A 27,476-nucleotide genomic window follows, 5' to 3' on the forward strand; every position below is an offset into this window, starting at 1 on the left:
TTTACCAGTCTATCTTCAAAAGTGTTTTGGTTCTGACTTTTACCTCCCCCAATCCATTTTCCCTTCTATCATCTCCCCGCTTCTTTAATCTCCTTCCCCTCCTATTTCCTATAGCCTAATGTAGATTTATATGCCCAGTAGAGTGTATGTGTTATTCCCTCTTTGAGCCAGTTCTGATGAGAGTAAGATTCAAGTGCCCCCCACCTCCTTCACTGTAATGCCTCTTTTATGTGAGAGAACTTATCCCATTCTGCCTCTCTCTTTCCCCCTTTTCCAGTGCATTTCCTTTTTTGCACCCCTTAATTTTATTTTTAAAGATATTATTCTGTAATATTCAACTCACACCTGCATTCTCTGTTTATATATACTCCTTCTAACTGCCCTAATAATAAGAAAATTCTTAGGCATTATAAGTATCACTTTCCCATGTAGAAATGTGAACTGTTTAACCTTATTGAATACCTTATGATTTCTCTTTCATGTTTACTTTTTCATGCTTCTCTTGAGTCTTGTATTTGAAAGTCAAATTTTCTATTCAGCTCTGGTCTTTTCATCAGGAATGCTTCAAATTCCTCTATTTCAATGAATATCCATTTTTCTCCTGAAGGATTATACTCAGTTTTGAGGAGTAGATGATTCTTGGATATAATCCTAGTTCCTTTGCCCTCTAGAATATTGTATTCTAATCCCTCTGTTCTTTTAATGTAGAAGTGTTAAATCTTGTGTTATCCTGACTGTGGCTCCACAGTATTTAAATTGTTTCTTTCTGGCTGCTTCTAATATTTTCTCCTTGATCTGGGAGCTCTGGAGTTTGGTTATAATTTCCTGGGAATTCTCCTTTTGGGATCTCTTTCAGGAGGTGATCAGTAGAGTCTTTCAATTTCTATTTTACCCTCTGGTTCTAGAATATCAGGAGAATTTTCCTTGATAATTTCTTGTGAGATAATGTCTAGGCTTTTTTTTTTTTTAATTGCAGCTTTCAGGTAGTCCAGTAATTCTTTTTTTTTTTTTTTTTGGCTAGGCAATGGGGTTAAGTGACTTGCCCAAGGTCACACAGCTAATAAGTGTTATGTGTCTGAGGCCGGATTTGAACTCAGGTCCTCCTGAATCCAGGGCTGGTGCTCTATCCACTGCACCACCTAGCTGCCCCCAGGTAGTCCAGTAATTCTTAAATCATTTCCTCAATGTATTTTCCATGTTAGTTGTTTTTCCAATGAGGTATTTTACATTTTTTTCCTATTTTTTATTCTTTTGATTTTGTTTTATTGTTTCTTGATGTCTCATAAAGTTATTAGGTTCCACTTGCCTAATTCTACTTTTTAAGGAATTTTTTTCTTCAGTGAATTTTTGTACCTTTTTTTTCCGTTTGGCCAATTTTGTTTCTCAACAAGTTCTTGTCTCCAGTGGATTCTTGTACCTCTTCTAATTTGACCTATTCTGTTTTTTAAGGTGTTATTTTCTTCAATATTTTTGGTGCCTCCTTTACCAAGCTATTGACTCTTTTTTTATGATTTTCTGCATCACTCTCATTTCTATTCCCAATATTTACTCTGTCTCTCTTACTTTATTTATAAAATATTTTTGAGCTCTTCCAGGAATTCTTTTTGGGCCTGAGACAAATTTATATACTTCTTTGAAGCTTTGGATGTAGCAAGTTTTGACGTCGTTACCTTCTTCTGAGTTTGTGTTTTTATCTTCCCTGTCGCCATAGTAGCTCTCTGTGGTCAGGTTCTTTGTTTGCTGTTTATTCGTTTTTCCTGCCTATTTCTTTACTTTTAGCTCTGTTTTTAAGTTGGGCTCTGCTCCTGAGCTGGAGGGGGCACTGTCCCAGCTTCAGGCCTCTCTTCCTGCTGCTCTTAGAACTAGTTCTGGGCGGTCTGCAAGTTTTCAGTTCTTCCAAAGTGGTATGATGTAAGGAGAGGTATGTTAACTATTATCCTGGCCTGTGCTCTGGTCTGTGAGTGACCACAAACCCTCTTTTCCACCCTGGAACTGCGACTAGGGTACCTATTCTCCTGGAGCCACAAGCTGGGGTGTGCTAGTGCTCTTCCTCAGTCTTAGAATGTGACCCAGAACTGCAACCTTGACCTGGGTATGGGCAATGCACCATCGTCCTGTACCCAGTGCCAGCAAAGGGACCCCTGTAATTTTCTTCTAACCGGTTGTCCATCCCAGGACTGAGGGCTCTGGAAGCCACTGCTACCGCTGCTCCAAAGGCCTGCTGCTGGTTTGCTGGGGTCGGGTCTCTGCTGGTGCAGCCTGCACTGAACTGTGCTCTGCTCTTACTGTGGTGCAACAGACCTTTCTTGCCAACCTTCTCAGTTTTGGACCTAGAAAATTGTTTGACCCTTTCCTCTTGTGGCTTCTGCCATTCCAGGATTCATTTTGAGGCATCGTTTAAAGTTATTTGGAGAGGAGTTTGGGAGAGCTCAGGCGAGGCCCTGCTTTTTCTCTGCCACCTTGGTTCCACCCCTCCTCAGGGTCCCTTTCAATTCCAGAGCGGTGCTTGGATACTAGAGGGTCTGGAAGTGCCTTCTAGTTGAGAGAACTTGTAACTCTTTGATTGTTTGCATTCCTTTGTGTTGTAATCAGAATGGTTTTATTTGCCATTGCAGATTGAGCAAAAAGAAAATGTTTCCATTTTTTGGTAAATTTAAATTGCAGCCATCCAGAATGGTGCCTAGGGAAGCAGCTGAGTCAGGGGGTTTTCTGTTATCTGGAGCCAGCCTCTTTGTAGCCACAGGATACAGGAAGAGACTAAAGTACCAGCCCTTCCCTATCTTCAGAACTGCCCCAAGGTGCTATTTCCAAACAGATGTTTTGAATTCATAGACCTCTATAATCATTTTTTCCTCCTTAGAAATAATACTAGGGGGAGAAGACACGCATTCCAAAATGCTGGCTTAGGTATAGACATGACTCAGCCTGACTTTTAAGCTCTCAAACTAATGGACTGGTGTACAGTTAATTCTTACTTTGAAATTCTGGACCCAGGACTCAGACACAGATTAACAAGCTAGAACAGTGATGGCCCTCACTTAGATTTGAGGTCAGGAGCATTTCTTAATAATTGGAGCCCGGCTGAATTTAGAGTTGCCTGTCGGTTACCCTCAGCATGGTTTAGCCCATCTGGGCAGACAGGCTAAATCAGACATCTAACCCATTAGTGAGTTAGAGGGATGTTTACCCCAAGCATGTGAAGGCTTCCCTAGTGGAATGGGTGAATGAGGACAGTTTGTTCCAGTGGCCACAAAGGTGGCTGAAGCAGGTGCTGTGGAACGCTTGGACCTTGGTCAGACATCCAGGACTCCAAGGTCACCCGCTGCATCTTGGACCGTCACCAGTCACCCTGACTTTTGTCTTGCCGCTGGATTTCAGTGACTGGAAGAGAGAGCGAGGGTGACTTTGCACAGCCCTGCCTCGCTTCAACCCCAATTCACTTGCAAGTCAAGACATTGCTCCACGATGTCATTGGTCCCCTTCAAAAATAAAGGATGAACAGAAGCAACAGTTGACAGTTTCTTGCTCGTTGGGGACCTGAGGCTGAAGGGCTGTTCAGGGACTTGGGAAGGGCTCCAGGTCAGGTCCTGGTGGTGCTCGGTGCCACCGGGGCATTCCTCCGGGTTTGTGATACATGAGGGGTTGGTAAGATGGTGAGGAAAGGCTGGACCAGGGGTGGAGAACCTGCGGCCTTGAGGCCACATGTGGCCTCTGGGTCCTCAAGGGTGGCCCTTTGACTGAATCCAAACTTCACAGACCAAATACCCTTCATAAAAGCATTTGTCCTGTAAGCTTGAGCTCACTCAAAAGCCAGCACCTGAGGACCTGGAAGGCCACATGTTCCTCACCCCTGGGCTGGACCCTGTCTCAGGAGGGAGCTCTGTCCAGTGGAATGTGAGCTCCTTTGAGGGCAGGGACCATTTTGCTTTTGTCTTTGTATTCCTAGAGCTCAGTGTCATGCCTGGGACTTAGGAACTTAATATAGGATTGTTGAGTTGAAGATCATTCCCACTGAGATGGGTTATCTGCTACTTTAGTAGATGTCCCTTGGGATGCTGATGAATGAGCGTAGTTAAAAACTTGGGCCTGGCTCTGAGTTGCCTTCTGTTCCCCCCTTCCCACCTCAATTTCTGAGTCTTTTATAAACACTTCTGAGTCCGGGTGGACACTCCTCTCTCGTGCTCCCCACCGTGCCGTTTGGTTCTGACAGAGAAAAGCTGTTCCGTAAGTGCTCGTGGATGGGTTTTGGCTCCTGTTTCAGCTCCTGAATTATTCACATCTGAGCCCTCCTGTGGTTATTGTCCTTCCTAGCCGATCCCCGGTGCCCCTCTGGACTTCCTTACAGAAGAGGTAAACGTACGTGCTGACTTCTCCCAGGAGATCCTCACGCCAACATCCCAGAGTAGAGAGGGCATAAATGGACACCCAAAAATTGGAGCTCAGAGAGATGATGCCCTGGGCAGGCCAGGAGAGATCAGTGCTAAGCTGCAGGGATCCTTGAACCAACTTGAATCCAGTGGGGTATGAGTGTTTCCCTTCCCTACACGTAGAAGACATTGAAAAGTGGATGGTTCATTTGATTTATCACTGAATCTCAGAGCTCCGTGTTTCCTTCAGCATGGCCTTCTGATGCCTCCAGGCCTCAGGTGGAGCCAGGCCATCACCCCTGCTCTGGCTGTGCTCTGCTCACTTCCCCGTCTCAGCCCTTCTGTGAACAAGTTCAATGTTACAGCGTCCGCTACCCTCCAACCCTTTCCCTTTTATCGTGTTGTTCCATCGTGCCTTTCCAAACCCCAGCCTTGGATTCTTCCTGCCATCTATCGCTTTGACTTCTGTTTGCATGCTGGTGGATGGAGCTAGAGGAAATCAGGAAACTGCGCAGACTGAGCCCACTACATCAGTGAATGCTGCTTATCACCTCCCTAACAGATTCACTCCCCAACTCTGCTTAGCAACTGGCTCCCAACGTTTTCATCCCTCCACAAACACCTTTTGGCACTTTCTTCCCTGCTCCCCTCAGCTAAGGACCAATGAAGCCTTTTGGCCAGAACTCTCTCTTCTTCACTCACTTCCCTCAGATGGCTTCTCCCGCTAGCTCCCCCTTCACTCCGTCTTGGATGACCAGGTGGCCGTTCACTCTGCCAAGGTGAGTACGCCCAGATCCCGTCTGCTCCCATCTCTCCAGAAGATAGCCCTAACCGTCACTCTCATTTCCTCCCAAATCTGCGTTTTCTCGCTTTCTGCTGGTTGCTTGCCTCATGCCTATGCAAGTGCCCGTGTCTCTTGGTCTGACCATCTCCACCAGCTACCATCCTTTAATTCACCACTTTTCTTGGCTAAATTTTCTTATAAAGCCGTCTGTACCAGGTCCCTCCACTTCCTCTCCTCTCACTCTACACCCTCTGCAATCTGGCTTCTGGCTTTCATTGAACTGAAAATCCTTTCCAGAGTTACTGATGATCTCTTAATAGCCAGATCTAATAGCCTTTTCTCCTCATCCGTTGGACCTCTGTGTAACCTTTGACACAGCTGATCACCTTCTCCTCCTTGGTAATCTTTCCTCTCTATGTTATTCTCATGGTGCTCCTTCCTGAATCTCACCTTACCCAACTAAGTGTGCCTTATGACTGTTTTGCTAGATCTTTATCCATATCACATTCACTAACCATGGGTGTCCCACAGAGCTCTGTTCTGGGCCCTCTTCTCCCTATAGGCTTTCTCATGTAATGATCTCATCAGCTCCCATGGTTCAATAATCATGTTTTAAAATATATACATATATTTGTGTGTGTGTGTGCGCGCGCGCGCATCAATTTATTTATTTATTTAGGGGGAACTCCTTACTTTTACATTTTGAGTTCAAAATTCTCTTGTCCCCTCCCCACCCACTGAGAAGGCAAGCAATGGGATATCACATATACTTGTGAAATCATGCAAAACATATTTCCACATTAGTCATATTACAAAAAAAGCAGAAAAAGTGAGAAAATTATACTTCAATTTGCACTCAGAGGTCATCAGGATTTTTTCTGGAGGTAAATAGCACTTTTTCATAGTGAATCCTTTGGAATTGTCTTGGACCATTGTATTGTTCAGAGTAGCCAAGTCTTTCATAGTGAATCATCTTTACAATATTATTGTTACTGTGCACAATGATCTCCCAGTTCTTCTCACTTCACTTTGCATCGATTCATATAGGTCTTGCCATGTTTTTTTCCCCCTGAAACCACCCCCCTTCATCGTTTCTCACAGCACAATAGTATTTCATCACAATCAGATGCCACTACTTGTTCAGCCATTCCCAGTTGATGGATATCACCTTGATTTCCAATTTTTTTGCCACCATAAAAAGAGCTACTCCAAATATTTTTGTACAAATAGGTCCTTTTTTCTTTGATTTCTGTGGGGTACAGACCTTGTAGTGGTATTGCTAAGTCAAAGAATGTGAAAAATTTTATAGCCCTTTGGGCATAGTTCCAAATTGTTCTTCAGAAAGGGTGGATTAGGTCACTACTCCACCAACAGTTCATTAGTGTACCTGTTTTCCCTCATGCCTTCCAGCATTTGTCATTTTTGATAGATGTGAGGTGGTTTCTTAGAGTTATTTTAATATGTTTTTCTCTAATCAATGGAGATTTAGAGCATTTTTTCCCCCATATGTCTATAGATAGCTTAGATTACTTCTGAAAAACTGCCTGTTTATGTCCTTTGACCATTTATCAGTTGGAGAGTGGCTCTTATTTTTATAAGTTTGACTCTATTTACTCAGCATATTTTTGAAAAACGAGGCTTTTATTAGAGAAACTTGCTGTAAACATTTTTGTTATTACTCCAATGTCTATGGTATTTTATTTTATTTTATTTTTTAGCAAAATGCCGTTTCCCTGATTATCCATTTTAATTATGTCTTCCCCCTAGTCCATGTGGCAGCCCCACTTGACCAGGTGTCCATATTTAAGAAGGCTTCTCTTCTCTACACTGACCCCTTTAGCGGGTCTACCCACGGGCTGATCTCGAGGCCTTTCACGCTCCTGGCCGCCTTCCTCTGAACACGCTCTGGCTTATTGATTCCCTTCCTAAAGTGCATCTGTACCGGGTGGTCTGAGGCTTGGGTAGGATTGGGGGCCCTGAGTTTGCATGCTCTGAATCTATAGGGAAGTGTGCCAACCCCCTCCCTCCATCTAAATATGAACATAAAATAAAATTTTAATGTAAAGGAAGTAATATATTCATTTCAGTTATGGAAAGCAGAACAAATTTTAATTATGGAATGAGAAATGGGAAAATGCATTAGTATAAAATGAATTAATTTGATTTCATAATTAGACGTTGCCTAGAAAAATACATTGTATCCAAGATAAAATGATAGAAACATATTGAGGGAAAAATCTTTGTGGTAAATACTTGATTAAAAAATATGACTTCCAGATTTCTTAGAAGACTGATTGGAAATTGCAAGAGGAATCCTCATTCCCCAGTGGTTAAGATGGCAAAGTATAGGACTAGATTATCTTTGAAGGAAGAAATGGAAAATGTTACTAAGAATATGAAAAGTTCTCTGATATAACTAATAATTTGGAAATACCAAGAAAAAGTTTGAGGCAGTAGCTTGTATACTTTTAATTAGAAAAAATAGCGAAAAGTGATAAAATTAATTTTTTTTTACAAAAGTAGCAGAGATAGACATTGATGTTACATGACCACGGTGGATGTCACAAGAGTTATAATAGTAAGAAGAAGTGGTATTATATAGTTCTTTCAGGTGTGTAAAGCACTTTATATGTTTATCCCTTTCGGTCCTCAAGTTACACAGTGATGTCTGGTCACCCAGGGATCCTGCTAATAACATTACGTCCACAAATGCCAGCAGACAGAATGACCCTCTCTGTGCACAGATATGTGAGTGGCTGTATTTGTAATAGCAAAAATTGGAGGCAGTTTTGGGTCTTGTACTTCAGTATTATTGCATCAGCACATCAGAGGTGGGACTTTATCAGTATGGAAGTGCCTGGTGTGGAGTTTCCCTCCACCAATGCTGATAGCAACCTAACCCCAACGTGTAGTCTTAAAAATTTGCTTAAGGTTCCGAGAGTTGGAGTGATTTGCCCAGAATCACACGGCTTGTAAGTTTCAGAGGAAGGATTTAGACATAGGTCTTCTAGACTCCAAGTCTGGAACACTTCTCGCTTTCTACTGTGCCACGAGACCTTAATTATTATTATGCCATAGACAGGATACATGTAAAAAATTTAGAGGTAGAGTCACCATGGAGTGAGCTCAGATCTGCAGTTGAGGGACCTGTACTGAAATCCTATGTTGGTCACCTTGGGCAAGTCATTGCTTGTCACCTCTCTTGGTCCCAGTTTCCTCATCTGTCAAATGAGAGAGTTGGGTGAGGTGACCTGAAGGGACCCTTGCAGCTCTCAATCTGTGGTTGTCCCCATGCCACGGGTGGGAATCCTCGCTCTGCCACTTACAGGCTAGGTGCTCTGGGCCTCCCTTTCCTTACCTGTAAAACTGCTGGGGTCAGATTACATGGCTTCTGAGGGCTTCGCCAGCTCAAAATCAGTGATCCTGTGAATTGAATAAAACAGGTAAACATAGGCCAAGTGATGTGGAGTGAGAGCAGTGACCTAGGCATTGACTCTGGCTGTTTGAAAGTAACAGTAACGTTTAATAAGCACAGAGACTGGAACACGGGAGAGGACGCAGACCCATGCAGTGGTGATTTTGGTCAAGTTCACCCTTCTTTTCACAATTTGCTGTTGGGGTTTTTTTGGGGGGGGCAGGGTAAGGATGTCATTGCACCTCTTTTTTCTTTGGTGGGTCAGACCAAAAAGAAGGATTTTTGAATTTAGTTCCATTGCCCTGAGGCTGCTTGGTGAGTGTGCCAGACGCTAAGTGGCCCTTTTCGTCATTGCCGGTAGATTGGCTCAGGCTTCCTGAGCAGCTCTTACTTCAACGCGTGCTGTATATCATCACTGCGGTATTTCTGAGCTCCTCAGGAGGGCCCCTCGTTGATTTGTAGTCAGCCACTCATGAAATACCTAAGTGAGGCAATTGGAAAGTGTCAGGCACTTTGTTTTTTATGGTTTCCATTATGGTGGTTTTAAACAAGAAGTCATTTGAGTTGACCCAAAGCCTTTCAGCTCCAGCTCACCTAAGTCTGTCACGCTTTCTCCTATTCCCAACTGGTGTCTCTGCTCCATCTGTTTTGATGTGACTGGCCGAGAAAAGGACTACCAGCGCTACAACCAAGTGACCTGGTTCAAATCCTGTCCCTAACACCTACGTGACCTTAAACAAGTCACTTACCTTTCATGGGCCTTAGTCTCCTCATCTGCAAGATGTAGGATTTGGACTAGTTGTCTTCTGAGGTCCCCTCCACCTCTCAATCTATGGTGCTTTAATCCTCCGTCGTTTGACTCTGCTGGCCAGAGGGGTCACCCATGGCTCTGAGGTAAAGGACCTAGAAAAAGATGGTTCTCCCTATCTCCTGTGAGAATGGTTCCATCTGGTTCTCATCGGCTTCTTCCTTACTCCCCCCAAAGAAAAATCAGAAGAGTGGTTCACCCAATGACACCCAGGCAACCAAGAAACCCTGCCATGCTTCCCCCACCCCGCACCCCCTGCTTCTACTGTGGTGTCTTTGGGACCTTTGGGTTAGAGGAGTTTTTAGTATGTGACTTGCCCAAGGGAGTTAAGTGGTTCTGTGTGTGACCTTTAGCCAGGTGCCTTCTACTCCAGCCTTCCTTGTCCTGATCCATCAAATGAAATGGTTGGCCTAGATGACTCGGATCATCGTCTTTTCCTGGTATTGGGTATAACTGATAGATGAAAAGCAATCATCAGCTCTCGGTTTTCTGTGTGGTGATTACAGAGTAGTGGGAGCGGACAGAATTCCATTGGTTTTGCTGCTTTCCAAGGTTGCATGACTTAGAGATCACCTAGTCCAATCTCTTCATTTGCTCCAGAGCGCAATGGAGGTGGAGTGATTTATCTGCAATGATTCTTGTAGGAGACAAAGAGGGGAGCTGGGGAAAGAGCTCGACCGTTTTTTCTAAGGATAACTCTCTTTTTACAAAAGCTTCCTGCCCCTTCCTTATCTCCATAAATGCCCCAAGGAGGGGAAGTTGGTTGCAATATTATCTGGAATCAAACAGAAATCAGAAGGCAAATCTGCTGGGATAAAATGAAACACACATTCTACAGTCCTCCATCTCCAGTTGCTTGCTTGGAATCTTCACCTGTCTCTCCCATAGGCATCTCAGACTCATAATCAATCAATGAACATTTGTTAAGTACCCTCTGTCTGCCAGGCACTTTGCTAAATGCTGGAAATTCAAAGAAAGGCATAGGATAGTCTCTGACCTCAAGAAGCTCACTATTGAATAGGGGAGAAAAGGGCTAAAAAGAAGCTAAAAGCAGGGGTGGGTGAGGTTACCCAGCACCTGGGACATGGTGAAGTCCTGCAGCTGGGATGAAAAATGGTCTGATAAGTTGGGGGTTTCAGAGGTGATTTCATCTTGCAGAGTAATGAGTTTCTGGAGACGGTAAGGTCCAGCAAAGTAGCCACGTGGGCAATACCAAATTTGTCTTTCTCCGTAAACCCACCCTTCCTTCTATGCTCCCTACATGTCTTGAGGGCACTACTGTCCTCTGTCACCCAGGTTTGCAGAGGATGGCTTCAGTAATTCTCAGTTCCTTACTATCCTTTACCTCTTAAATTCAAGTAGACAAAATTTCTTGTCCTCTTCTTTCTGAGTCTGGCGTCTGTCACGTCTCTCTTTCCATAGTACAATTGGTCAAAATTAGATTCTCGTACCTCTAGCCTAGACTGATGTAGTAACCGTGTGCTTGGTTTCCCTCAAAATTCTCTCTGTGTTTTTATGACACTGTTCTCTCTCGTTTCTCTTCCTACCTGTTAAGCCACTCCCTCTCATTCTCCTTTGATGATGCGCACCTGTATCATGTCCTATCCGTGTAGGCACACTGAGAACTATTTCCTGGGCTCTCTTCTCTTTGTCTCTGTTGTCACTTGGTGAACTTGTTACCTCCTGTAGATTTAATTATCTCTGTGCTGATGCTCCCAGATAGATAGATATACATACAGCCCTAGTCTCCTGAGCCCAGTTCTGTATAACCAACTGCCTCCTGGCATTTCCAATTGAATGTTCCATAGGCATTTTAAACTTACGGCTTACAAGACTGCACTCACTCTCCCTATAGCCCAGATCCCCACTACTTTTTAATTTTACATCATCAAATGAGCTGTTTTTGTGTTTTCTGACTGCCTTTATTCCTGGCTTGATTAAATTTTTCCTCTTAGCCATTGCTAGAAAAGCTATGAGATCTGCTTCTCTTCTAAACATTTTTCAGTGGTACGGCCTTTAATATTAAGGCCACGCCCGTTTGGAGCTTACTGTGGTATATGGTGTAAGCTGGTGCTCTTAACTTGATTTCTGCCACACTGCTTTCCTGTTTCCTCAGCATATCTTGCCCCAAGTCAGTAATGTTCTGGGAGTCATTGGAGCATTGAGTCAATCTTTAAAATGCTTTCTTGTCTAGTCTGTTCAATTGATTTCCTTTTCTATTTTTTTAGCCATTACCAACTGATTTTGGTAATTACTGCTTTAGAGTGTAATTTGAGCTCTGAAGAGCTATTTTTGTGTCATTTCTAGTCTTTTCCGTAGTTATTTTTTTGAGATCCTAGATATTTCATTCCTCTAAATGAATTTGACTCTTATTTTGCCTAGCTCTATAAAATATCCCCTTGCTAGTCTGATTGGTAGAACACCAAATCTATAAATTCATTTAGACACTATTCCCATTATTAACGCAGCCTAGTGTTAAGTATTATTTTTTTCTCTCTCTCTTCCCGTTCCCCCTTTTCTTCTCCTCTCCATCTCCCTCCCTCTCTTTCATGTGCAAACCAGGTGGCACAGTAGATATAGTGTGGGATTTAGAGTCAGGAAAGACCTGAGTTGAGTTTTTGCCTCAGACGCTTACTGTGTGACCCTGGTCTGGTCACTTAACCTCTGCCTCAGTTTCCTCAGCTGTAAAATTGGGATAATAATAGAACCTAACTCACAGTATTATGAGGATCGAATGAGACGACATATGTGAAGCACTTTGCAAACCTTAAAGAGATGCAGAAATGTTAGTTTTTATTATTGAAACTGCTCTTTCTTTCTTGTGTATCTGTTGCATTTGCTCAATCCCTCAGAATGTGAGTTTCTTGAGAGTTGGGTCTGTTTCCTTCATTTCTTTGTATCCTTATCACCTAGCATGGCATCTTGCACCTAGGAGACCCTCAATGTTTGTTGAATTATATTGAATATATAATTTATTGGTGTTAAATTTATTGGTGTTAATTTATTGGTGTTAAAATTTATTGGTGTTAAAATGCTTGCCGAAAGCAGACCTGGATTGGGAGCACTACTGGCCCATTCCCACAGTCAGCTGGCCCTGGACCTTGGTTTCTTTATTGTCGGACACTTTCCTGTTTGGTTGGACTAAGTTTTGACTTTTATAGAAATGTTCAGACTACCTCCATCCTCTGCACCATGGCCATCTAACATTTGAGGGATGGGGGAAAAGGCAGTAAGAGAAGGAAAGGCAAACACAAGTTTGAAAAGAGTAAAGAAGAAGTGAAAAAGACATCTCTGAATTGGTGACCATGGCATTTCCTGCTTTCCCAAGGTTTTTAAATTTTGCCTCTCTTTTGTCCCTTTTGCTTTACTAAGACGCAGGGAGAAGTCAGAGCCAGCCTGGCAGCCATGCCTCGAAGTCCCACATCCAGTGAAGATGAGATGGCACAGAGCTTTTCCGATTACTCGATGGAATCTGAGTCGGATAGCTCCAAAGAAGAAACCATCTATGACACCATCCGGGCGACGTCTGAGAAACCATCCGTCAAGCTGGAAGAGAGTCAGGGCAACACTCTGGTCATTCGCATCATCATTCAGGATTTACAGCAGACGGTAAGGTTTGGGGAAGGAATCCGGAAACTCCAGGTGTGGGTTTTGTGGCCTCAAGGACTTGGCTTTATACAGAGGGATCTCTTGGCCATTTTAAGCTGGTCTTGACAAATGAAGAGTGTCTGTGTGTCCGACACACATCCTCTGGCCCCGCCCAGTCGCTGCCTTTACTGTCCTCTTGGGCACGGCACCTGCTTATGTGAATTCCCCTTTTATCTGCCACTAGAAAGGCTTCTCCTTCTCTGAGGTCGAGCTCCAGCAGATGCCCTCAGGACTGTGTCTTAGAGCGTAGAGGAGCATAGACTTACAGCTGGGAGGTCCTCTCACCCAGCCCTGGCACTTTACGAGGAGACCCAGGTTAAGTGGCTGGTTCAAGGTTCCAGGAAGAAGAGGCTGAGCTGGATCTGAATCCAGATCCTTGGTCTCCAAATTCAGCATGCTTTCTACTACCAGTAGCTGCCTATGATTTGGTCTGCATGGCTCTTGAGGGCAGGACTAGGGACAAAGGGTAGGAGTACCCAAGGCTCAGTCTGTTGGAAAATTTCCCAGTAACTGGAGTCTTCCCAGATAGGGGCTGCCTCAGGAGGTCATAGCTGCCCCTCGTTTCAGGTCTACAAGCAAAAACTGCATGATCATTTGAGGGGATGGCACGGAGGGCATTCTTGCTGGGGTGCAAGCTAGACTGTATTTCTCTAAGGTCACTTCCAGCTCCGATAGCACAGCAGATAGAGCCCTGGACCTGGACTCAGAAAGACTTGAGTTCAAATCTGGTCTCAGACATTTACCAGCTATGTGACCCTGGGCGAGTTGATTAGATGCCAACTGTCTCAGTTTCCTCATCTGTAAAATGGGGATAATAATATCACTCACCTTGCAGGGCTGTTGTGGGGGTCAACTGAAATAATGATTGTAAAGCATTTAGCACAGTGTCCAGCACATAGCAAGCCCTATATAAATGTTAGCTATTATTCTTCGATTCAAACTTCTGTGATCCCCATGGCCCATACTCTGCTTTTCCTTTTCTGAATTCCTCCATCCCTTACAGCAGCAGTTCTTAAACTTTTTGGTCTCTGCATCCCTTTACACTCTTGAAAATAATTAAGTGCCTCCAAAGAGATTGTCTTTATGTAGGTTTATTTATTGGCATTTATTATATTAGAAATTAAAATTAAAATGTTTTTATTATTATAAAAATAGTTTCAACCTCATGAACCCCCTGAAGGGTTTCGGAGTTCACCAGGAATCACTAGACCAGCCAGAGAGAAACCAATTAATGTAGTACTTTATTCTGTGCTATTACTATTCTATTCAGCAGTCGCAGCAATAGTAGCGGCAGCGGCAGCAAGAGTATAGCAGCAGTAGTAGTGATAGAAACAGCAATAGGAGGAGAAGGAGAAGGAGTATACTAATAGTAGCAGCAGCTCAGTGCCTCCTTGGTCAATACTATTATGCTGGGTGTCCCCTTGTCTCTATGTGGTAGAAATTCTTATCCACAGGAAGGTCTAATTAAATGGCTTCCAAAGTCCCTTTTGGCTCTGACATTATGTAAAAATAGTAAGAATTTAGAAAAAGAGAAAATGAGACTGCATTATTTTGGGAGGTGAGATGTCAGGATCATGTAGAAAGTGTCCCAGTTCTCAGGTTTAGCAGAACTTGTTTGGGGGTACATAAACTCTCTCTGTGAGTGATGTACTTGTGTGGGGCTAGGGACCCCATGTGATGCTTTCTTTGTATAAAGTAAGTGACAGATCAGCTCAATGGGTGGCTCTTCCCAGTGGTAATACATTTTACTAGAAGATGTGGGATCCCTCTCCCCTGCCCCCTGGCCAGGTAGAGGGGTAATGTTCGTATCTTCAGATAAATGGAAACTTTGTTTTGATTATCAAAGATTTGGTTAAATTTACTCTGGGAGTGAATAGAGAGAAGATCGTAAGATCACTGGATCATAGATCAGCACCAGGGACCTTGGAAACCACCAACTTCAACACTCTCATCGTATGGATGAGGAAACCGAGACCCTGGGAAATGCACTTATAGGTCCCAGGTCCCACACCTAGCATATGTCAGAGCTGGGTGGGTCTACCTTGTCTCTCCCCGGGAAAGGGGACTATTCTTCTGCACAGTCAAGAGATTCCTGGGGATAATCGGATTTAGAGTTGAAAGGAACCTTGGAGAGGCAATGCCTTGTTTCCTTCAAAGCCCAGTTCAGGTGCTACCTCTTCTATGAGGACTTTCCTGGTTTTTCCTTCCTCATTTGTTAGCCCTCTTTACCTCTCAAAGTCACTTTGTACTCTATATACTTTGGGTTTTCTCAGCTGTGGGGAGGTTCTATTTCTTCAGTAGAATGTAAGAGGCAACTGCTTTGCTTGTGTCTTTTTATTCCCAGAACCTTGGATGGTACCTGGAGCATAGTGGATGTTGAGCACATAGATCATAGTTTTAGAGATGGAAAGCTTAGAAGTTACCCCTTCTGCAGCCCCCCCCATTTTATAAATGAGGACACTGAGGCCAGAGAAAAATAACTTTCCCAACTAAGTAGCAGAGCTAGGATGTTAATCCAGATTCCCTGACTCCACGTAGAACATGTTTTTCTACACTATATTGTTTTGTGGAGTTGTTTCAGTCATGTCCAATTTGGAGTTTTCTTGGTAAAGACACTGGAGTGATTTGCCATTTCCTTCTCCAGCCCATTTTACAGATGAGGAACTGAGGCAAACAGAGTTAAGTGACTTGCCCAGGGTCATATAGCTAATAAATGTCTGAAGCTGAAACTCATGAAGGAAATGATTCTTCCTGATTCTAAGCCCAGTGCTCTATCCACTGCACATAATAAATGCTTGTTAAACTAATAGCCGCTTTCCTCCATCAAACCCTTTTATTCTATACTTTGAAGAAATTCAGAGAGAGAGAGAGAGAGAGAGAGAGAGAGAGAGAGAAGAGGAAACAGCTTATACAAGGTCATGAAGTTAGAAAAGAGCTGAACCAGAATTTTATCCCAAATCCACAGTTACTAAATTCAGAATTTTCTTTCCACTAAATCCAATTTACAATCTACATGTTATATTACAAGATGAATTCAGTGAAATCCTGGGTTTAACAAACTCACCAAGCAGGGCTGTTTATGAACTCTAGGAAATGATGTCCTAAATGCAAAGTTCTCTCCTGATTTCAGATTTAGGGAATAATGGGATTGAACATGCCCTGGGCTCCCTGCAGCCCTGTGTCTATCATGAGATGAATCATCTCTGAGTCTATTTCTGATGTGCCAGCAGTTTGGGAAAAGTCACTGAATTATCTCATATAGTTAGAAGGACACTGAGGCCAAAGAACTTTCTGAATCCAGTCACACAGACAAAGGAGCATGAAGTTGCAACAAATTCATTCTTTGTCCCTTTGGAATCTTGGAAATGAGAAACCCAGCTAAGAACTCTTTGGATTTCCAGTTGAACATTCCTTTCACCTTGTCTCTATTGCCTTGACTTCTCTTGGGAAAGGCAATGCAGTCTTCCTCATGGGGGGATTCTGAGACCAGAGACAATGATCCCATCAGGTTTTCTTTAATGCTTAAATCTCATCTTCCTCAAGAAGGGGAGCTTTTACAAGGACCCCCAATGATAGTTTCTTCCCTATGAGATTACTTCCAATTCGTCCTGCCGGCATCTTGGATTTACATAATTGTTTTCATTAGAGGGTAGAGTGTTTTGTCTTTCTTTGCTTGGCACAATGCCTGGTACAAAGTAAGTGATTGATGGTGGAGTGATTGGCTGCCTGACCAAGGACAAAGAGAGTGATGGCTTTGGAATCAGAGTTCTGGGTTCAAATCCTGACTCTGCTTGCTTCCTTTATTACCTTGGCCAAGTCATTTACTTCGGTTTCCTCCTCTGTAAAATGAGGGTCTTGGATGAAATGTCCTCTGAAATCCCATTGAGCTCCAGAATCACCTGTTACCTCTCCGAACCTTACTTCTTCATTTGCTAAATGACGAGAATAACCCACCAACCCACCTCCCGGCATGAGGAAAGTGCCTTACAAACTGTAAATCCCCTCGGAAGGGAGCTCCTGATACTCAGCCATTAGTTCAGAAGGGAGGGGCACCTCAGTGTGCTTGCTGGCAGTTTCCATGGTCCTTTAAAATGTGCGGAGCTCTTCAAGGAAGCTTCCTGTCAGGGGCTCCTGATAATGGCCCTTGGGGGGGGTGGGGGGGGTTACTGCAGGAAGCAGCATCAGCACTTTACAGAAGAAGAAATACTTCAGAAAGTCAAGTGAACTGCATATGCTCACACGACTAGGAATGAAGGAAGGAAGGAAGGAAAAAGAATGTATGAGGTGCCTGCTATGGGCCAGGCACTGAGGATAAACATACACAAATGAAAGGTCCTCCAATGTGACACCTAGGACTAAACACCAGACTCTAGATGAGGTCTAGCCATGACAGCACACAGTAGGACTCTCTCCTTTCTCCTCCTGGACACTGCCCTTCATCGTGGTCTGAGATCCCATTCGTTTCCCTGGATGTTCTATCACATTGTTTCCTCTGAGGAGGCTCTTGCTAAGCCCAATGACCAGCGAGTTTCATGGAGAGGAAATTGTCCTGAATGGCCTCTAGTGCTATGGTAGGCATCCCCGTTGCCTGGAGGCCTCCCTCAGGCCAGAAAAGACCAAACTAAGAGAATGTTCAGTCAGGGATGAGGGAGCTTCTATTCTTTGGGTTTAAGAAGTCACTTTCTGAGTAGACTCAAGCCTTCTTGGGAAAAGCATGACTGTTATGGGTAGGTCCCCAGATAGGAAGGTAAAAGGTTGTCATGATGGGAAAAAGTATCAGCAAGTATTTTCCCCTACACCCTGAAGTTCTGTCCCTTGCTACCTGTGTTACCACAGGCAAAGGAATTTCCTTCTCTAGGCCTCAGTTCCCCCTTCTGTCCAATGAGGGGCTTGGCCAAGTGAGCTCCGAGGTCCTGTGTAGCTACCAAGGCCAGGGACTGTGGGCTGCCTGAGGGCAGGGACTAGGTCCTGTCCAAATCTTCTCTTGACTGAGGGCACAGTAAGTAGGCTTTGCATTCTCAGCTCTTCCTCTACTTTGGTTAAGTAAACAGGTGCTCCGAAGGCTCCAGGCCCCATCCCTGTGGCCCAGGGGCCTGATGGCCCTGATCCAACCCAATACCTGGGTTTGGCTGAAGCACAGGTGGGTGGAGGGAGCCCTTTGTTCTCTGGTGCAGCTCCTTGTTCCAAGCTCACAATGCTCTCTATTATGTTGATTCCTGGCTCAGAAAAACCACACTTGTCTCACCTGTTTACAAAGCCCCTTCCTGTGCCAAAGTCAACACATCTTGCAGGTCTGTTAATGTTTCCTGGAATGGTGGCTTGGGTCTGCAGCTCCTCTGTGTGTGGCTTACAGAGGGACGCCGTCTCAGGAGGAATCTGCGGGGGAGAGTAGAATCAGACGTCTCAGTGAGAACATCACTGCCCCAAGCCTCCTTTCCGGGCCAGAGAAGGGCTGAGATGGCTGTTTTCCTCGAGATGGAAGTTTTGTCCTTAGAGAATCTTTTCAAACGTGATTCTGACTAATCCTCAACACCATCCATCGTGTGCTGTCTGATGATCTCGCCTCTTAGTGAACGCAGTGATTCGCACTGGCCCCAAGGGCAGCATCTCCTCACCTCCATGCCCTCCCATTTTGGGGACCTCATCTGTCACTGACAGAGAGGCAAGCACCTTCCTAATACATTGCTTTGTATAAAATGGCCTGTCAGATAGCTTGGTTTCAAAATGACCTTGGGATTTGCAGAGGTAAAAGTAAAACTCAATTAGGGGAGAGGGAGAAAGGGGTGGGGGGAGACAGAGACAGAGACAGACAGAGAAAGACAGAGGGAGACAGAGAGAAAAAGAGGTAGAAGGAGACAGAAGCAGAGGAAGAGGGACAGACAAGGGGGGGAAGGAAGGAGGAAGGGAGGGAGGGGGAGAGAGAGGACAGGAAGGAAGGAGATGGAGAGAGAAAGAGCGTGGAGAGAACAGGGAGGGGGAGAGGGAGATTTGCCTCATGACCCCTGCATCTTCACCTTCCATGTAAGTCACCGTGCTCCTCACACTTGGCCACGTTTCTTGGTCATCCTGGGGATGGTGCGTGTGCTCCTGGGTCTCCTGCATTTTGCCTTTGGTTTCTGCCCTTGCCCGGACAGTATCACCACCTTTCAGCTGCTATAACATAATACAGCCGAGGACCCCATCCCTCAACTCCGCCTCTGTAACCATCTCTCACTCTGCTCCAACGGAATGAAACCAAGCCAGGTCCCTGATGGTTTGCAGCTACTGTTTCTAGAGGGATGTACAGGTACCAGATGCTGCCCTCATTTTATTGATTTTCTTTTTTTACAGTACAGGTGAGTTACTAATATTCTCCTCTCCCAATCTCGCCTGTACCCCCTGTCTTGACCCCATCCTGTGGAAAACAGAGTAGTAACCACCTCTGTGAAAATCTGTGGCATTCGGCCCCCTTAGACCCAACCGTATTAGAGGAGAGGAGAGATAGTCACTTCATTGGTCTATTGGGACCACGATTGTTCATTTCATAGAAGAGGAATTCAGATGTCATTTACTGTTGTTTTCATATCCATTATGGTCGTCATTATGTCTATTCAGCTGACTTCAATAAAGCTAAATTAAATACCTATTATGTGTCAGGCACTAATAACCAAAACAAAAAAACCAAACCAAACAAATTAAAAAAAGAAAACTCTTCCTACCCTCAAGGGGCTTATGTTCTCCTGGGGTGGACAGGGAGATGCTGTGTGCCCAGACAGATCAAAACAAAATATATACAAAGTATTTTCAAGAGAGGAAAAGTGCTAAGTGTGGGGGGAGAGGGTAAAATCAGGAATGGCCTCGTGTGGATGGTGCCACCGAAGCTGGGTTCTGCAGGAAGCTAGGGGTTCTGTTGGGCTGTGGAGTAGTGAGATCACCTTCCTGCCCGGTGGGGTGATTTGTGCAAAGATCCGGAGGTGCTAGACGATCTGGAGGTTGTATGTGGGAAACGGCTGTCTGGCCACATGATAATGGATCCATACTCGGAGGTATCAGTAATAATAATAACAATGATAGCTGACATTTATGTAGAGTACTATGTGCCGTTTGTAATCATTATCTCATTTGCTCCTCACCATAACCCTGGGAGGTAGATGCTATTATTATCCCTGTTTTACAGATGAGGAAACTGAGGCAGAGAGCGGTTAAGTGCCTTGGTCAAGATCCCACAACTACGGGTCTCAGGCCTCCTTTGAACCTGTCTTTCTAACTGCACTCCCGGCACTCTGTGCACTGTGGCTTCCCCTAGCAGCCTATCCCTGTTTTCTTAGCCTGGTTCTCTCTACTTTGCTATCAGATCAAACAGATTTCCCCAAATTTCTCAGAATCGATCACGGCAAAGCGATGTGTTCCTAGGAACGCACTATGTTGCCTCATCCACGCCCTAGTCAATGCCCGGCTTCTTTGTTTCCAGTGCTGTTCAGGGTAGTCTGCTGCCTATGGGGCCCTTCCTTTTGTCTTGGGTCTGCTGGCGTTGGGTTCAGACCAAAGCAGATAAGCAGTCAGATGCCTTCGCTTGTAGAATTCCACACGATTTTCCAGAACGTTTGGACCCATTTGCGGCTCTGCCCACGTGTCCTATGTGCCCGGCTTCTGGTTGCTGCCTTTTAAAAGCACAGTGATTGCTGGTGACTCATGAAATGAATTTAGCATGGGATCTCTTTCATCAGAGGAATCCTCAGACGCGCCCTGAGCCTTGCCTCCACTCCACTGCCCAGAGGATGCTTTGGGTGGGCTGGTGTGAACACCACCTCCAAAGCTGTTTCTACTTTGCCGAGAGTGTTTTGGAGATAAAATGTCGCCAGTCACTTGTTCCTGGGTCAGCTGCCTTACCTCTAACATCCTCTTAGCTCCCTGGGGCGCCAAAGCAGAGGGTAGGCTCGGGAGCCAAACAACCTGGTGCCGGCCAGCGTTACCCACTCTCTCTTGGTTCCCAGCCTGATGGATTCTGATGCCTGGAGCCTTCGAGGAAATTTGGAGCCCGCATCGTGGTTTAGGACATAGAATGATGGACTAGCGGGCAGGCAGACCCAGGTACAAATCCACTTAGGAGCCGTGTAAGTCACTTGACCTCTCCTGCGCTGTTTCCTCATCTGTAAAATGGGCATAATCATAGGTCCTACCTCTCAAGGGTTCTTGTGAGCTTCCGATGAGATGACACGTAAGACCCCTTGTAAGCCTGAATATTATCTGAGGCAGATATCTACAACTTGACTCACATACCACGAGAGCCATTAGACAATAGTTTTGGACTGAGGTTGTTCTGTCCCTTAATTGAATCGTGTTAACTGATTTTAATGTTTTGCGGCAGTTTGGTGTAGTGGATGGAGAGCCTGCCTGGGACCCAAGACCACCTGCTGTCATGTCCTGCTTCCATCTCAGCCTTGCTGTGTGACCCTGGGAAAGTCACTTCACCTTTCACTGCTCTGTGCACCTTCTACACTTAAAAATGGCAGAGAAGGCGCCTGCCCTTTATTAGTAGGGACGTTCCTAGCCCCAGTGAAATCACAGGCTCTGGGCCCTCTCCCTGGCGCTAGTTTGTGGATGAGAGGCAGTATGAGGAAGATATGGTGTGAGCCCTGTCTCTGTCACATACTAGGTGGCTGGATTCTTCCATGAGTATGGGACTCAGTCAATCAAGAAACCTTTATTAAGTACCTGCCATATGCCAGGCTCTGTTCTAAGCTGAGTCATCACTATGCTGATGACTCCTTTCGCTCCCTTCCTCACCTTCAGCCCTCCAGAGTGGGACCAGACGTCCAGGCGCTGGCAGCGGGTGGCAGTGAGTGACCTTCCTGTAGACAGGGACAGGGTGGTACCTTTGTAGATGGGTGCATTGGTCCCCAGCCCTTTCCTTCTCTTTTGCCCTCCTCCTTTTGCCTCCCCTGCTTTCTTCTGAACCACTTAAAAGGAATTCCTCATTACTTTGGGATCAGTTCAAATTGTCATAAATACCTTGGCTGATTCCCTGCTCTGCCTTCTGGTTTGTGCCAGTCAACACACATGCATTCATTACGGGGAGTGTCCTTAGGGTGGGGAAGAGATTGACGATGTCAGTTCTCCCTGGGCTCCGTTGGCTTGGGCTGGAGTTCTGCAGGGATCTGGGCAAGAATTAGGCCCTCGGAGCATCCCTGACCATTGAGACAGACACTGGAAGGTGGGGGGCCTCTAATCTGGCTGTGACATCCTATAGCTTCTTGTTGGGGAGGGGACCTTTTACTGTGTGTCTTGGAAGACCATCGTGTTATTTTTGGTTTTTTGATTTTTTGCTCTGATGTGTGATTCTCTTGTGTAGGGCGCTCCCTGGAGAGGAAAGCCTCTCCATAAGGTTCAATGACTTGCCTAGGGTCACACAGTCAGTATTGGTCAGATTCTTCTTGGGGGGACATTCCTTCCAATTTCCTGTAGCTCAGTTTTCTCACCTTCAGAATAAGAGCGATGCCAGTTACTACTGGGATTTTCATTTTCCCCCCTTTTCTCCCTTTTGTCCTACTCCTTAGGGTGTGCTGATACCCTAGCTGAACGAAATGCGAACTGAGACCATGGAACTTTTTTTTTCCTTCCATATTTCATTCTTCTCTCCTTTTCCTTCTCTTTTATTCCTCTCTCCCTCTCCTCCCCCCCTGTCCTTTTCCACATCCTCTAACCCTCTTCTCTTCTTCCCTTCTCCCTATCCTCTTCCATCCTCTCATATCCCTCTCTCTTGTGCTTTCTTCTCTTTCCTTCCCTCTTCTCCCTCCCATTGTCCCTCCTTTCCCCCTCCCCTTCTTCATTCTCTCTCCTTCTCCTTTTTTCCCTCTTCTCTCTCTCTCTCCCTCTCTCTCCCTCTCCCTCTCCTTCTCCCTCTCCCTCCCCCTCTCTCCCTCCCTTCCTCCCTCCCTCCTTCCCTCCCTTCCCTTTTCTCCTCTGTGAATCATGTCAGAATGCTATTCATTCAATGCCTTCTTTTGTTACCCATTAGGTTAATATTTTATAAGGAAGAGATGGTCTAGCCAGCAGTTGCAGCCTCTCTGTGGACCTGAGAGAGAACATTTCCCTTGGTGTGCACCTGGGCTCATTCCTCCCTTTGAGTTCCTACAGGCCCCACTGACAGGGGACCAGGGTCATAGGGAGGAGAGGCAGCTTCTCTGAGGGCTCAGGGGCCACGGCAGCCACTGAGTCAGGGACCTCCGTAGAAGGACAACCCCGTACATCCCACACCAGAGTGAAGAATGTCAGCACTCTCAGGGCCATGGAGTTCAGGGCTCACCCTATTCCTGAGACATTTCGCTTCCTCTGAATCATCAATATTTATTGATTTATTTTTAATGAAGCCCTGGGTTGCACTTTCTTTCATCGCCTCTGTTCCTCCATGGAGACTCCTGTGTGTCACTTTCCATAGGACGTCTGGTCCCAGCTTTGAGCAGTCTCTCAGTGCCTCAGCCTTCCCATCTTAAGGTGGAGAAAACTTATGTTACCCATAAGTCTCTTCATGTAGTGAGCCTGTCCCCAAGAAATGCGTGTTGAATGAATGAGTGAGTGAGTGACCTAGTTAGCACCTTCTGGGGACGTGAGGCTCATGGTTGACGTCTGGGGTCGTCCTCCTGTGAGGCAGTGAGGGGAGGTAGAAAAAGCAGTGACCTTGTGGTGAGCAGAGACCTGGTTTAAATCTTGCCTCTAAGAACGTTTCCCAGATGTGTGACTGTGGATGGGTCAGTTAACTTTTCTGGGTCTTACTTTCTTCGTCTGTAAAATGGGGACAAGAAAATGCGTGGTGCCTACCTCCATCCAAGTGTGGTTAGCAGGCTCCAGTCCTTACTGTTGACGAAGCCCTTTGTCTGCCTTGAAGTAAGCGCTGTTCACGCACTAGCTGCTGCTACGCTTGCTGCCTTCTGCCCTTTCTGAGAGAATGGGTTTTATCCAGGGTAGTAGGATACGGCTGAGTAATAATTTCAAAAATAGCTTATGCAGGTATCCTAAAATAACCTGTTCTCATCTTTCAGTGACATAATGGGCCCCCACAGGGGTGTTTGACTCTTCAGGGAGTATCATGAGGCAGCAAGGAGATGATGTAAAGAGACCCAGATTTAGAGACAGAGGATCTGAGTTCGAATCCTGATTCTGCTGCTTACTTCCCTTGTGACTTTGGGCAAGTCTCTTGACTACCCTGGGCCTCAGTTTCCCTCCTCTGTAAAATGAGGGAATTGAACTAGATGTCCTCTAAGGTCATCTGGGTCTAAATCTGGGATCCCACGATCATTTAGGACCAATTTATCCAGGTCAGAAACATTTTGGAAAAAAAAGTAGAAGACAGAGAAAGCTTTCTGGTTTTCAGGAAATGGATTTGATCTCAGTAACAATTATTTTTGGATGAAAATGATATTTTCTTAGTAGATATGGATGCAGCTTGGGCTTCTCCTCAGTGAGCATTTATCTTTCAGATGACGTTTTTTATCTAAAAACGAAAGAAAAGAGTAACCGCTCTCATTTCAACTCCATCCGATATCAGAGCATAAATGCTAAATTAAAAACAAATCGGAGTTCCTTAATTGCATTAATTATCCCAGATTGGATAAATGTTCTATATCAAGGTCACCCAGATATTCTTTTTCTCCCTCTGAAAGACTCTGTACAAAGCTGTTGTTTGAAACAAGTTGCTGTCAAGGGCACAGCAAAGATGGTCAGGGCTGCAGGGGAGCCGTGCCAAGTCTGGCTCGACCCCTTTATTTCGCTCCTGAGGAAGGAATGGAGGCCTGGAGAGGCGGTCAGAGCTGAGGTCGGAACCCACGTCTTCTGGCCACTGTCCTTCAAAAGGGCATTTGCTTCTTCCTGCGGAGGTCGCCTTGCCCGGGTGCTTTCAACAACATCTCTGACAAGTTTCCATCTCTGCTTGCAAACCCCAGTGGTGGAGAACTCACTCCCTTTCAAGGCACCTCATTGCACCTTGGGACAACCTGAATCATTAGGAAGGTTTCCTTTATCTCGATCCATCAGTAAACATTTATTAAGCACCCACTATGTGCCAGGCACTGTCTGTGCACTGCTCCTGGTTCTCCCATCTTGGTACTAGCAGAGCAAACCTAGTCTCTCCATGAGACAGCTCTTCAGATAATTAAAGGCCGTGCTCATGCCCTTCTCTGAGCCTCCTCTTACTGAGGCTAATCATGCCCAGTGCCTTCAGCCCATTCCCCAGGCCCTTCACCATCCTGATTACCAGCTCATTTCCCACAATATGGTGCAATGAATTCCAGCTAATCCTCCAGGTGAAGTTAGAGAGTGTAGAAGACAGCGTGATAATGACCTCACTCATTCTCCAGGTAGCCCGCTGGGGCCACTGTCACACCAGTGCCTCGTCTGGAGCTCAGGTTGCCTTCTAAACACACCAACCCCCACGTTATTTCTGTTTGAAGCGCTCTCTGGCCAGAGGTTCCCCCATCTGTTATTTGGGAAGTTGACTTGTCGGAATCCAAGTTAACATTTCTCCTTATTAAGTTTCCTCACAGATGGCCTCTTCATTCATAGTGGCCATCTCTCATTTCAAGTGTATACTTCTTCATCTCCACTCATCAAAACTTTTCTTTTCCTTCCAGTATCATTTCAGGTTCCACCTCTTCCTAGAAACTTTCTCTGATTACCCCTTTCCCTCAGATGAAAGAGTTTGTCCTTTCTTAGATTTTTTTTTTTCTAAAGCCCCTTGTCTGTGTCTTGCCTTCCTCCTCCTCATTCATCTTCTGGTTGTATTATTTTTATCTTATTATTCTCATCCTCCATTAGAATGGAGGCTCCATGAAGATGGTCCCGTTTTGTTTCTTTTTTTAAAATTGTTTATTTATTTTTTATTTTTTATTTTTTTTTGGGGGGGGGATGAGTATTTCCATTTTGTTTCTTACACAGCCTAAAGCCCAGGGGCTTGTGCATACTAGGCAATGAATACATATTTGTTGAATTAAATTCCTGAAGGAGAATTGGCTCAACATTCTGGCCTGTCAAGAACTTTTTGAATCCTTCTTCTGTCCCAGCATGTAAATCTAGCCCCTCTGCTTTGTGCCCTCTAGCAGACTGCAAGGGATGTCAGCTGAGCCCTCATTCAAGTCATTGATAAAGAAAGAAAAAAGGAAGAAAGGGAAGGGAGGGAGGGAGAGAAGGAAGGAAGGGAGGGAAGGAAAGAAGGAAGGAAGGAGGAAGGAAGGGAGGGAGGGAGGGAGGAATGGAGGATTTAAGTACCAGGCACTGTGCTAAGTGCTTTAGAATCATTATTTCATTTGATCCTCACCATGACACTGGAAGGGAGGTGCTATTATTATCTACATTTTATAGTTGAAGAAATTTAGGCAGGCAGGGTTAAGTGACGTGCCCAAAGTCACACAGCTGGTGAGTATTTGAGATTAGATTTGAATTCAGCTCTTTTTGACTCCCGGCCCACCCAGCACTCCATTCCCTGCACTACCTACCTGCCTAAAAGTGTTAGACACCGTAAGTCCTAAGAAAGATTACTGGAGCCTCCCCCTAGAGACCAGCCTAATGTGACGGGGTACTGTTCTCTTCACTTTGGGCATGACTGTTGAAATGTTCATTGCATGGCTGCATGCAGCTCTTAGCTATGATTAGACCTCCTTTGGATTCTTTCTGTTAGAAGTTTTCCATCATTAGATGCCTGCAAGTCATAGTCTGAGCAATCAACATCCTTCCTCCACTTCATTTGTCCTGTGTGAATTGCTGGGCCAGACTCCACTGTGAGGTCACTCAGTGGCTGTTTCTAAAGAACTCTCCATGAAATCTTGGGTGGTCATGGAAACAGCTTTGTGTTTGGTCAGAGGATCTAGTCCAAATATTGGCTTGGGTCCAATGTCCTAGCTTTATGATCGTGACCTAATTTCTCTTCCCATTTCTTGGCCTCAGTTTCTACTTTTGTAAAATATGGGCAGTGGACTAGATGAATCTCTCTGGGCCCTCCTAACTCTAAATGAGCCTGAAATTGATTTTATAAAGTCAATCTGGAAGCCATTCATAAAGATCAGCAGGACTTGAATGATGAGCATTGAGAAGACACCCTCAACCTGCCCCTTTGTGGAGGGGGAGGGCTCCAGGTGTAGCACCACTCACATGTTCTTGGACTTTTTCTTAAAGTGCTGTCTATAGTTTGGTCCCTCCAGAGGCAAGAGGGAAAGTCCGCAACAATGGCCTGGTGTGAGATGAGGATTGCATGTCCTGGAGAAGATAAAAGGAAAGGGGATTCCTAGTCTGTCGTGACCCTGGGCATTTGCCCAGCGTTCTTAGTATGGCTTTTCATAGAATAAAGGCCATTGATGAGCACACTGCTTAGCTTTGTGGTAGTAGGACAGTTGGTCTGCCGGAGAGATCCCTGTGAGGGGGCCAGGAGGTGCAAGAGAGGCTCCGGTCACATCTGCTGACCTTTCACTTGAGAAGCAGTTAGCAGAC

At 45.1% G+C, this 27,476-nt stretch overlaps 1 protein-coding gene across 4 annotated transcripts in view; it reads left to right on the plus strand.

The window, feature by feature from the left end:
• SHANK2 (SH3 and multiple ankyrin repeat domains 2) overlaps positions 1 to 27,476 on the plus strand; it is a 712,956-nt gene that overhangs the window by 68,991 nt on the left and 616,489 nt on the right. For all 4 annotated transcript variants that reach the window (XM_027856171.1, XM_027856170.1, XM_027856172.1 and 1 more), the window contains exon 3: positions 12,747 to 12,983. In XM_027856171.1, the coding sequence (XP_027711972.1) occupies positions 12,780 to 12,983 (204 nt within the window). In that variant the 5' untranslated portion in view covers positions 12,747 to 12,779. The remainder of the gene's footprint in view (positions 1 to 12,746; positions 12,984 to 27,476) is intronic.

Source organism: Vombatus ursinus, unplaced genomic scaffold (genome assembly GCF_900497805.2).
Source record: "Vombatus ursinus unplaced genomic scaffold, bare-nosed wombat genome assembly UNPS02011369.1, whole genome shotgun sequence".
Classification (NCBI taxonomy): Eukaryota; Metazoa; Chordata; class Mammalia; order Diprotodontia; family Vombatidae; genus Vombatus; species Vombatus ursinus.